The sequence below is a fragment of the Salvelinus sp. IW2-2015 genome, linkage group LG15 (genome assembly GCF_002910315.2).
Source record: "Salvelinus sp. IW2-2015 linkage group LG15, ASM291031v2, whole genome shotgun sequence".
NCBI lineage: Eukaryota > Metazoa > Chordata > Actinopteri > Salmoniformes > Salmonidae > Salvelinus > Salvelinus sp. IW2-2015.
The window spans coordinates 47720670-47734004 of NC_036855.1; the positions used below are offsets into that span (position 1 = coordinate 47720670).

Here is a 13335-nt window from a genome sequence, read left to right on the forward strand (position 1 = left end):
AATGCAAATTAATTACTTAAAAATCATACAATGTGATTTTCTGGATTTTTGTTTTAGATTCCGTCTCTCACAGTTGAAGTGTACCTATGATAAAAATTACAGACCTCTACATGCTTTGTAAGTAGGAAAACCTGCAAAATCAGCAGTGTATCAAATACTTGTTCTCCCCACTGTATATAAGAAATCTCAGAATTGCTCAAAGTCAATATATTTGGTTGGGAATCATTGATGGACAGCAATATTCAAACTTTGTTGCCAAAGGTGCCTCCACCAATATTAACTCTGGGGTGTGAAGACATACGCGATCAATACACCTTTATTTTATGCGTGCGTGTGCCCGCATACGTGCATGCTCGTTTGTGTGTGTGCTAGCATGTATGTGTGTGTGTGTGTGTGTGTGTGTGTGTGTGTAAATCCCGCATGTCTGTGTGTGTGTGTGTTTGTTTGTGTGCGTGGTGCTCTGTACCTCTGTGACCATAGGGAATCCCAGCAAGAAGAAACAGGCACAACAGATGAGTGTGAACAGAGGCTTGTTCTTTCTCAGGTACTGGGGGAACTCATCTGACACCGACGTCACTATGGTCTCAATGGTGGCAAACTGTGACAAAGGAGAAGAGCGAGGCAAGAGAGGAGGGAGAGAGGAAAGAGGGAACAGAGGAGAGATAAGAGAAAAGAGGGGAGACAGCAGCAAGAGGGAGGACAGGAGAGGAAAGAAAAAAAGGAGAGGGCAGAGGAGAGATAGGGGAAAGAGAAATGTGAGAGAGGGCCGGCCGATAAGAGAGGAAAGTCAAGGAAGAGAGGCGAGACAACAGTGGAAGTCAATGACAGTGAGGGAGAGAGAGTCATTACAATCACACAACAGATACAGTATCTATGGACGAAGGGAGCCGAGAGAGGAGAAAGATAGCAGAGATAGAGAAATAATACCTGTTTAAAGGAGACGCCAATGAGACAAGAGGGGAGCAGAAGAAAGTGACAAGAGGGGCCAAGAGGCCAGAGGACAAGTGCTCAGGACACAGATCGAGCAAAGAGAGAGAGTGGAGCCCAATGGGACTGAGCTATCTGCCACTTCACCGCTTCTCTACCTCCTCATGAGCACCCCCCCCTAAATTCTCATCAATACAGTATCCCCAGCCACTTACCGCCAAGCGCTGACACACACYCACGTACACACACACACCATTGACGTCACTAGAGCCCCGAACGATTTTGTATCAGCCCCGAGTATTTTGCCCTGCTGGGATGGTGTAAAACAAACTAGGRGACACTGCATTACACACCGCAATGAATACTCCAATCATGAGCCCTGGCCTGGCCTGCCCTGCCTTACTAGTACTGCTAAAACCAGAAATGATGTGTACAGTGGCACTTTAGGAGGCGGAGTAAAGTGGTTTTCCAAAGTAATTTTTGATTTGTCCAATGAAATTATATTTCGGCACGCTTGGGCGACTGTTCATTCTCTGAGGGAGCGCAAATATGAGAAGGGGAACTGGAGGTAAACTTTGTTAGCTTGCTACTACTATAGCACATTTTGTTAGCCCAAGACGATGCTATTCCGAGTTATTGACCTCACAGTAAGCCAGATTCGAGTAACTTACATGTCAACATGTTGACTCAAAAGCTGCACTGACAGATAACGTCAAGCTACCTAACTAACTAATGTTTGGGACTACCCAGTCTAGCTAGCAGTGCTGCTAACATTAGCTACCTAGCACATTTTATGAGCAGGGTTTTGATTACAGTACAGTAGCTATCTGGACACTGAATCCAACAGCTGGAGTTCTGTTCACTACCTGACAAGTATCACTAACTAGCCAATTACTGTCAGAAAGAGGGCGAGAGATGCAGCTCAGCAAACACAGACGGTTGTGGTATTTGCAGGAGTAAGTTAATTTATTTTGTGTGTGTGTGTGTAATTACAATACAGTTATTTAGCATCAACTTTAGCAACATAGATGGGTTGGCTGACAACATCACGAAAATAATTCAGATTGTTTAATAGTCACATGTATAGAGGTTGCAGGTGTGATTGCAGGGCACAGTGAAAATCTTAGGCTTCGAGCTCCAACATGCAGGACTAGTGAAATTAAATAACAAAAATGGTAATAAAAACAACAGAAATAGAAATAGCACTATATACAGTTGAAGTCGGAAGTTTACATACAGCTTAGCCAAATACATTTAAACTCAGTTTATCACAATTCCTGACATTTAATCCTAGTAAAAATGCCATGTCTTAGGTCAGTCAGGATCACCATTTTATTTTAAGAATGCTTTTATTTATTTCATCACATTCCCAGTGGGTCAGAAGTATACTCAATTAGTATTTGGTAGCGTTGCCTTTAAATTGTTTAACTTGGGTCAAACGTTTCAGGTAGCCTTCCACAAGCTTCCCACAATAAGTTGGGTGAATTTTGGCCCATTCCTCCTGACAGAGCTGGTGTAACTGAGTCAGGTTTGTAGGCCTCCTTGCTCTCACACGCTTTTTCAGTTCTGCCCACAAATTTTTGACAGGATTGAGGCCAGGGCTTTGTGATAGCCACTCCAATACCTTGACTTTCTTGTCCTTAAGCCATTTTGCCACAACTTTGGAAGTAACAGTTCTATTTTTGTTTCATCAGACCAGAGGGCATTTCTCCAAAAAGTACGATCTTTGTCCTCATGTGCAGTTGCAAAACGGTGTTCTACAGATGGTGCTCCTGTGGAACACTGTGAGGGCCCTCGGGGACAGGCTGAATTTCTTGTTGTGTCTTCTTCACTACGGTGTGTCTAAGATGTGTACGCCAAGGAATTTGACGTTATTTACCGTCTCCACGGCGGCCCCGTTGATGAGGATGGGGGCGTGTCCAGCCTGCTTCCTCCTAAGTCCACAATGCGCCCCTTTGTTTTGCTAGCGTTGAGGGAGAGGTTGTTTACCTCCTCCCTGTAGGTTGTCTCGTCATTATTGGTGATCAGGCCTACTACAGTCGTGTCTTCAGTGAACTTGATGATGGAGTTGGAACTGTGTGAGGTTACACAGTCCTGGGTATACAGAGAATGCAGGAGGGGACAGAGAACGCACCCTTGTGGGGCCCCCGGGTTGAGGATCAGTGTCGAGGCGGTAATGATGCCTACCTTCACCACCTGGGGGCGGCCTATTGTCATCGGGTCATTGTGCTTGAATCTTGAGAAAAAGGTGTTTAGCTTGGCTTGTAGGGTGGCGTCGGTGACCGTGATGTGGCTGGCTTTCTTTTTGTAATCCATGATCGTTAGGAGCCGTGGCCACATACGCCTTGTGTCCGACCCGCTGAATTGCTCCTTCACTTTGTCTCTATACTTGTTTTTCGCCATCTTGATCGATCTGTGTAAGTCTTATTTGTACTGTTTAACCAAATGATTGTCCCCGGTCACCTTGCCCTGTTAATAAGCAGCATCTCTCTCTTTCAGTTTTCCTACAAGCCTGCTATCAATCCACGGTTTTTGATTCGGGTAAGTTTTGAAAGATACTATCGGTATCACATAATTTGTGACTCGTTTCAGGAAACTAGGTGTATGTCGCATGTCACTACTTTACAGGAAAGCCATTTGAACGTAAACTTCTTTTTTTTATTCAAAATGCATTTTTGGGGAGAAATGCCTTCTGGAACATGTGCACTTTCATGTGCCTTAAAACCTGTTGAGGCCACGGGTGCCGCTAGCGGCACTCCTCCCACATTCCATTGAAAAGGCAGAGCGGCAAATTCAAAAAACAAAATTGAAATATTTAACTTTCACACATTAACAAGTCCAATACAGCATTTGAAAGATAAACATCTTGTCAATCCAGCCAACATGTCCGATTTTTTAAATGTTTTACAGAGAAAACACCACATATATTTATGTTAGGTCACCACCAAATAAAAAAAGACAGACAGACATTTTTCACAGCACAAGTAGGCTGCAGGTAGCATGCACAAGCCAACCTAACTAACCTAGAACCAACCTAAATAACCTAGAAAAAACTACCTCAGATGACAGTCCTATAACATGTTACACAATAAATCTATGTTTTGTTCAAAAAAATTGCATATTTTAGCTATAAATCAGTTTTACATTACTGCTACCATCATAGCTACAGTCAGAAATCGCACGGGAGTAGTCAGAGTAAATACAGACACCAACTACCTAATTACACATCATAAAACATTTCAGACAAATATATGGTGGATAGCTAATGAAAGACAAATATCTTGTGAATACAGACAATATTTCCGATTGTTGAAGTGTTTTACAGCGAAAACACCACATATATTTATGTTAGTTCACCACCAAATACAAAAGACAGACAGACAGTTTTTCACAGCAACGGTAGCATGCAAGTAGCTAACCTAACTTAACCTAAACCATAACCTAAGAACCAACCTAAATAACTAGAAAAAACTCCTCAGATGACAGTCCTATAACATGTTACACAATAAATCTATGTTTTTTCGAAAAATTTGCATATTAGCTATAAATCAGTTTACATTACTGCTACCATCATAGCCACCATCACAGCTACAGTCAGAAATCGCACGGCAGTAGCCAGAAAATACAGACACCAACGTCAACTACTAATTACACATCATAAAACATTTCAGAACAATATATGGTGGATAGCTAATGAAAAGAATAAGATCTTGTGAACAGAGCCAATATTTCCGATTTTTGAAGTGTTTTACAGCGAAAACACAATATATCGTTATATTAGCTTACTACAATAGCTAGCACACACAGCATTGCTTCTAGTCAAACGTAGCATAGCACAGTTCGACAGATATATATGAAAAAGCATCCCAAATTGGGTCCTTATCTTTGTGGATCTTCCATCAGAATGTTCTCCAAGGGGTCCTTTGTTCAGAACCGACTTTATTTGGATCCATAACGAACATTTCCTCAGAATTAGCAAGCACCATTAGCTAGCAGTTGCTAGCCTCTCGTTCTTGAACCAATTCTTGCGTCGCATCACGTCTAAAGTCCAGAATAAATTTCAATAATATAATTAAACATAATTGAAAAAAACATACTTTAAGATGATATTGTGACATGTATCAAAGAAAATCGAAGCCAGAGATCATATTCACCTTTAAAAAGTTCTTCAATGAGCCGAGTACAGGTCAGACTTCGCGCCCAGGAAATAAATAAAAGTGCGCACGTCTCAGTCCAAGACGTTGTGTTCAGTCCCTGGTCGAGATAATCAACTGATTTTTCTCTCACTTCCGCATTACACCCAGGCGAAGGATATGACGTGTTTCTACAGTCATAAGTGACATGCCCTTTTATAGACAAGCTCCTGAAGAGAGAGTTCGCTTTTGGAAATCTCACTTCCGGTTAGGAAATGGTCTGTAAAAGGAGTTCTGTTTCACTTAGAGAAATAATTCAAACGTTTTTAGAAACTAGAGACTGTTTTCTATCCAATAGTAATAATAATATGCATATTGTACGAGCAAGAATTGAGTACGAGGCCGTTTAAAAATCATACGATTTTCTCCAAAAGTGAAAACAGCACCCCCTTGTCCTCAACAGGTTAATAACAAACTTGTGTGCCATCTGTAAATATGAATAAAATTGTTAAATTACGAGCCTATTTGGTTTAGCCATGGAACAAGGGAGCAACCTTCCCGCTAGCCATGATTGACTGAGATAATGGACATGCCGAGAGATGAGTTTGGATTGGTCTGCCATGTAGCACACTTCTTTCTATAATATAAGCTGGTCAGTATGTGTAGATAATCCTTTCTAATGCAGCTTTTTTGAAAGATATCAAGTAGTAGAACTGCATAAGTGTTGCTCTCCACTTTCTGGAGGACCAAGTTTTGAAATCAGGGGAATTACAGTATGATAGCTAAGGAGATGGGGAAAATTCTGCCGTTTGATTGCAAATATGCAGACGGAGTCAAAGAGAACACACACAGAAGGCTCCGGATTACATCTTCAAACTAAGGGTAACCATGGCATCTGTGACAGAGACGGAGAAGCGTCCATCCATGTATACGGGTAAGAGAGTCTACCTAGCTACATTTTCAGATAATACACTTTTCTAATTTTGTCAGAAAGTCGTTAACATTTCTAGTTCAAGTGTACTGTTAGCTAGCTAACGTCACATGTATGAGCTGTGTAGTAATATTATTCGTATCTCAGAGCCATTTGCATTGCTAGTTATAGCCGAATGTTAGCTAGCTAACATTGAACATGGTTGGTTAGCCACCGCCAGATTCATGCAGGGTAGTAAAATTATGAGTTGGGATTATGGTTCACTGTTCAGCTAGCTAGCTACATGTCTAAACAAAAGACTTCACAATAAAAGTAATAATTTCAATAGAATGTTTATGATGTCACTATGACAACTTGTAAATTCGCTCTGGCTATCTACTCTGACTTCAGAGCACTCTCGTCTGAGTGTTGCAGAGCGCAGAATAACTGACGAATTTACGATCGCTCAACACCCATTGAATATGGCCGGTGTCAGTAAACGTTGGCAAAATATATTTTTTTTATTAAATTGTTGCCAGCAGCACAGTTGCAACGCTCTGGATAACATAAAAACAGCCTAACCAGCTCTGCTAGTGCGAGTAAAATGGTCAGAGTGAGCTGCTCTCTCCTTTGTGTCTTACATTTAAGTCATTTAGCAGACGCTCTTATTCAGAGCGACTTACAAATTGGTGCATTCACCTTATGATATCCAGTGGAACAACCACTTTACAATAGTCTTGAAGTAGCTAGCAAGCTAGCCAACGTTAGCCAGTTAGCTTGGGCAACTGCTGTTGTTAAGTCAGAATTCTCGGATCAACCCTACTTTTTGGCCAGATCGTCCAGTGTGCACTCGGAATGCTCCGAGAGCAAAACGCTCTGAATTTACAAACGGCCAATCTGACAACACTCCAGAACAACTGAAGATGATTTTTAAAGAATTGATCGTGTTACTTCTTGAAACCAACGAACGCCCCATWATATATTTTCCTCTGCCCTCCCTAAATCGCTGCATTGGACGGTTCAACAGACTTTTAGCCCTCCATAACTGTCTACGAGACTATTGCAGCTCTGTGGGTGTAATATTTATTGACAATTTTGATACCTTCTAGAAACAAAGCTTGTATTATGAGGATGGGATCCACCCAAATAATTTGGGTTCCTGGATCCACTCACAGCATTGTAAGGCTGCGTTGAGACAATGCCATATCATTGACCCAAGCCCAACTCCTTTAATCCCTACCATTGTGTCGCTGAGTTGTCATTATGCTTCAGCAAATGCACATTATCCCAGCGGCGTTAGAAGACAATGCAAGTAACCACATGTATATCCCTCTTACTGCCCTGAATGTCTCTGCTGACCCTACAGCTATTGTACGCAGTAATCATATGCCTATGAACCAGAGTTATACAGTTAGCACTGAGGTGGTGTGCCCTAGCAGGAAGTCCACTGTGTGCAGCTCACCATGCACTAACATAAATAACCTGAGCATGTCTACCCCTACTAAGCTTCCCAGTAAAGCAAGAAAAACAATCAAGCATTCCAGAAAAGTGTTAAAAATGGCCCACATTAACATATGTAGATTAAGAAACAAGGTTCATGAAATCAATAATTTGCTAGTGACAGATGACATTCGTATTCTGACAATCTCTGAAACTCACTTAGATAATACCTTTGAGACAGTGGTAGCAATACATGGTTATAAGATACAGAAAATACAGAAATAACTAAAAGGCGGAGGTGTGGCTGTTTATATTCAGAACCACATTCCAGTAAAGCTTAGAGAGGATCTCATGTTAAAAACTGCTGAAGTAATATGGCTACAGGTTCATCTGCCTCACCTAAAGCTCATTCTGGTGGGAAGCTGCTATAGACAACCAAGTGCTAACAGTCAATATGTGAAATGCTTGATAATGTATGTGCTATCAATAGAGAGGTATATTTTCTGGGTGATTTCAATATTGATTGGCTTTCATCAGGCTGCCCACTCCAGAGAAAACTTCAAACTGTAACCTGCGAAACCTGTTCAGGTTGTCAATCAACCTACCAGGGTAGTTACAAACAGCACAGGAATGAAATCATCAACATGTATTGATCACATATTTACTAATGCTGCAGAAATTTGTTTGAAAGCAGGAAAACCATAGCTCCAAAGGCTGGGTCTAATATAGTGTATAAGAGGTCATACAAGAAGTTTTGGAGCGATTCAAATGTTGTCGTAAAGAATATTTGTTGGTCCGTGATGTGTAATGGGAAACGGAAAGGAAAGAGGGATACCTAGTCAGTTGTACAACTGAATGCATTCATTTAACCCAACACCTCTGAATCAGAGAGGCTAACATCGACATCCACGTCATCGGTGCCCGGGGAACAGTGGGTTAACTGCCTGGCTCAGGGGCAGAACGACAGATTTGTACCTTGTCAGCTTTCGGTTACTGGCCTAACCCTCCTACCTGCTACCCCATGAGGAGCAACCAGACGCTGCACTTGACACATTTCTGAAATTGTTTATCCAAGTTACTAATAAGCATGCACCCATTAAGAAAATGACTGTAAAAAATGTTAAATCCCTGTGGATTGATGAGGAATTAAAACAAATTATGGTTGAGAGGGCTAAGGCAAAAGAAAAGGGAAATAGGTCTGGCTGTACAACTGATTGGCAAACGTACTGCAAATTGAGAAATAGTGACTAAACGGAATAAAAAGAAGAGGAAACTACACTATAAAACAAAGATAAATGACAAAGAATGATAGTAAAAAGCTTTGGAGCACCTTAAATGAGATTTTGGACAAAAGGACAAACTCCGCTCCATCATTCATTGAATGAGATGGCTCATTCATCACAAAACCCACTGATATTGCCAACTACTTTAATGATTTTTTCATTGGCAAGATTAGCAAATTTAGGCATGACATGCCAGCAACAAACGCTGACACTACACATCCAAGTATATCTGACCAAATTATGAAAGACAAGAATTGTAATTTTAATTTCCATAAAGTAAGTGTGGAAGAGGTCTATCAACAATGACAAGCCTCTGGGGTCTGACAACTTGGATGGAAAATTACTGAGGATAATAGCGGGCGATATTGCCACTCCTATTTGTCATATCTTTAATTTAAGCCTACTAGAAAGTGTGTGCCTTCAGGCCTGGAGGGAAGCAAAAGATATTCCACTATCTAAGGATAGTAAAGCCCCCTTTATTGGCTCAAATAGCCGACCAATCAGCCTGTTACCAACCCTTTGTAAACTTTTGAAACAATTGTGTTTGACCAGATACAATGCTATTTTACAGTAAACAAATTGACAACAGACTTTCAGCACGCTTATAGGGAAGGACATTCAACAAGCACAGCACTTACACAAATGACTGATGATTGGCTGAGAAAAAATGTATGATAAAAAGAATAGGGGTGCTATTTTGTTCGACTTCAGTTTGGATTTGACATTATCGATCATAGTCTGCTGCTGGAAAAACATAAGTGATATGGCTTTACACCCCCTGCTATATTGTGGATAAATAGTTACCGGTCTAACGGAACACAGAGGGTGATCTTTAATGGAAGCCTCAAACAAAATCCAGGTATAATCAGGCCCCTTGGTTTTTTCAGTCTTTACTAACGACATGCCAGTCTATGTATGCGGATGACACAACACTATAAACGTCAGCTACCACAGCGTCTGAAATGACAGCAACACTTAACAAAGAGCTGCAGTTAGTTTCAGAATGGGTGGCAAGGAATAAGTTAGTCCTAAATATTTCAAAAACTAAAAGCACTGTATTTAGGACAAATCATTCACTAAACCTCAACTAAATCTTGTAATGAATAATGTGGTAATTGAGCAAGTTGAGGAGACTAAACTGCTTGGAGAAACCCTGGATTGTAAACTGTCATGGTCAAAACATATTGATACAACAGTAGATAGGATGGGGAGAAGTCTGTCCAAAATAAAGCGCTACTCTGCATTCTTAACAGCACTATCAACAAGGCAGGTCCTACAGGCCTTAGCTTTGTCGCACCTGGACTACTGTTCAGTCGTGTGGTCAGGTACCACAAAGAGGGACTTGGGAAAATCGCAATTGGCTCAGAACAGGGCAGCATGGCTGGCCCTTGGATGTACACAGAGAGCTAACATGAATAATATGTATTTCAATCTCTCTTGGCTCAAAGTGAAGGAGAGATTGACTTCATCACTACTTGTATTTGTGAATGCACCGAACTGTCTGTTTGAACTACTGGAACACAGCTCAGACAACCATGCATACCCCACAAGACATGCCACCAGAGGTCTCTTCACAGTCCCCAAGTCCAGAACAGACTATGGGAGGCGCACAGTACTACATAGAGCCATGACTACATGGAACTCTATTCCACATCAAGTAACTCATGCAAGCAGTAAAATTAGATATAAAAAACAGATCAAAATACACCTTATGGAACAGCGGGGACACATGCATACAAACACACAATAACATACGCACTATACACACACGTACACATGGATTTTGTATTGTAGATATGTGGTAGTAGAGTAGGGGCCTGAGGGCACAAACTTAATATGTTGTGAAATCTGTTGTGAATGCATTGTAATGCTGCCTTGGCAGCAGCTAATGGTGATCCATAATAAATACAATAAAAATAAAAATAAATCACCACAATCACACACAAAGTGAAACCACATGTGCCACTGATCCCTCTAATTAGAGCGTTCACACCCCGCAGAGGCAGTTGTTGATGAGGTCAGAAGTGCATCCCCTTCTCCCTTCTCTTGTTCTTCCCCACCTCGTTCTTGCTTTACTCATCTCTCCGCTCCCCCTCTTGCATCTTTCTTCTCTCTCTCCCCTTTCCCGCTCCCCTCTCTTTTTCTTCCACTCATCCTCTCTCCGTATTCCCCTCTCCACTGGTACTCTTGTTCTCTCTCTATTTCCCTCTTCCTTCTTTCTTCTCTCTCCCTTCTCCCTTTCCCTCTCTCAAAACAATTATATAGGGCTACATACAGTTGAAGTCGGAAGTTTACATACACCTTAGCCAGATACATTTAAACTCAGTTTAAACTCAATTTAATCCTAGTAAAAATGCCCTGCCTTAGGTCAGTTAGGATCACCACTTTATTTTAAGAATGTGAAATGTCAGAATAATAGTAGAGAGAATGATTTATTTCAACTTTTATTTCTTTCATCACATTCCCAGTGGGTCATTAGTATGCATACACTCAATTAGTATTTGGTAGCATTGCCTTTAAATTGTTTAACTTGGGTCAAACATTTCGGGTAGCCTTCCACAAGCTTCCCACAATAAGTTGGGTGAATTTTGGCCCCTCCTGACAGAGATGGTGTAKCTGAGTCAGGTTTGTAGGCCGCCTTGCTCGCACATGCTTTTTGAGTTCTGCCCACACATTTTCTATGGGATTGAGGTCAGGGCGTTGTGATGGCCACTCCAATACCTTGACTTTCTTGTCCTTAATCCATTTTGCCACAACTTTGGAAGTATGCTTGGGGTCATTGTCCATTTGGAAGACCCATTTGCGACCAAGCTTTAACTTCCTGACTGATGTCTTGAGATGTTGCTTCAATATATCCACATCATTTTCCATCTTCATGATTCCATCTATTTTGTGAAGTGCACCAGTCCCTCCTGCAGCAAAGCACCCCCACAACATGARGCTGCCACCCCCGTGCTTCACGGTTGGGATGGAGGTCTACATTTTTTTCTGAGGTCTTGGCTGATTTCTTTTGATTTTCCCATGATGTCAAGCAAACAGGCACTGAGTTTGAAGGTAGGCCTTGAAATATATCCACAGGTACACCTCCAATGGACTCAAATTATGTCAATTAGTATATCAGAAGCTTCTAAAGCCATGACATCATTTTCTGGAATTTTCCAAGTTGTTTAAAGGCACAGTCAACTTAGTGTATGTAAACTTCTGACCCACTGGAATTGTGATACAGTGAATTATAAGTTAAATAATCTGTCTGTAAACAATTGTTGGAAAAATGACTTGTGTCATGCAGGAAYTAGATGTCCTAATTGACTTGCCAAAACTATAGTTGTTAACAAGAAATTTGTGGAGTGCTTGAGAAACGAGTTTTATTGACTCCAATCTAAGTGTGTGTAAACTTCCGACTTCAACTGTATGTGCCCCCTGCTCCCCATTGTCCTTGTTGATTATTGTTCCATGTCCTGTGCTCTGTTGTATCAGCTTTCGTGTTACCGTGTTAGTGTGCACTTGGTTTACACCTCGCTCTTTGTTTGGGTTACAGCCCTGTGTTATATATATTACACACGTGTTTGTTTTGGGCTTCGTCCCCATCATGTTCATGACGTTCTCTATTTTGGGTAGAGAAAATAAACCCCCTATTCGTATTCCTGAGCCTGCCTTCTATCATTATACAATGTGACAGAATAATCGACCTATCTAATGGAGACAGAAATCTGTGGAGTGGTTGAAAAACGAGTTTTAATGACTCCAACCTAAGGGTATGTAAACTTCCAACTTCAACTGTATATACAAATAATAATGGATTGGATTCATGGGGCATTTAAATATAGCACATATGTAAATTGTTTGTCACCAGTTCACAGCAAGTTTCACACTACAGAGCAGTTACGTCACCTCCTCCACCACCCATAACCAAAATGTATGAAACATGGAATCCCCTACCTAGGCAGTCCTCTACCTTGCTCTGTTGCCCCCAACCTAAAAAAGTTTGGCTTCTATTGGTTTCAATTGACAATATTGGTGCCAGAGGGCCTGGTGTTGCTTCGTGGCCTGCGTGGAAATCAAACTTGGGAGAAGACTGGCAAACACAACAACACACACGAGGCCCTATAAAATCAACGATGCGGAGGACGAGGATGGGAATCACGTATTCCAGACGTTAAAACGGAATTCAACAATATAAAAAAAACAAAATTGAACTTAGGAGGAAATCAACTAAATGTATTGAAGATTAATTCGAGAATTATTTCATTTACCCAAGATTGTCATAAGACGTGAACAAAATGCATCAGTGATTCGTATTTCCCTTAAACTTTCTGAAGAGGCAACGCTGGAATGACCCTGTCTGTGTGTGCGTTTATTTAACACTTTGTGTAGCCGTTAGCGATGATGCTAATAATGATAACAGTCTTCTGGGTAGATGGAAAGGCTTTCCCAAAAACCTTCTTAATTAAATGTGAACTACAAAGTAGCCTATGCTTATCTGGCAGAGTGATATCATGACTATTTGTATCAATCCAGTGCTGATTTGTTTAGCAAACTCTGCAATCATGTGTGCTACAGAAACACTGCTAACCAGACAAGGCTCTTGCTTTGCACACATGTAGCTATACCCAAAAATAAAAATTCTCTGAGTTATTCCAGC

At 41.1% G+C, this 13335-nt stretch overlaps 1 protein-coding gene across 1 annotated transcript in view; it reads right to left on the minus strand.

Annotated features, from left to right (window-relative positions):
- LOC111974394 (sodium- and chloride-dependent glycine transporter 2-like) overlaps positions 1-13335 on the minus strand; it is a 63723-nt gene that overhangs the window by 32265 nt on the left and 18123 nt on the right. Inside the window, 1 exon segment of the mRNA XM_070447178.1 lies at positions 467-598. Within this exon segment, the coding sequence (XP_070303279.1) occupies positions 467-598 (132 nt within the window).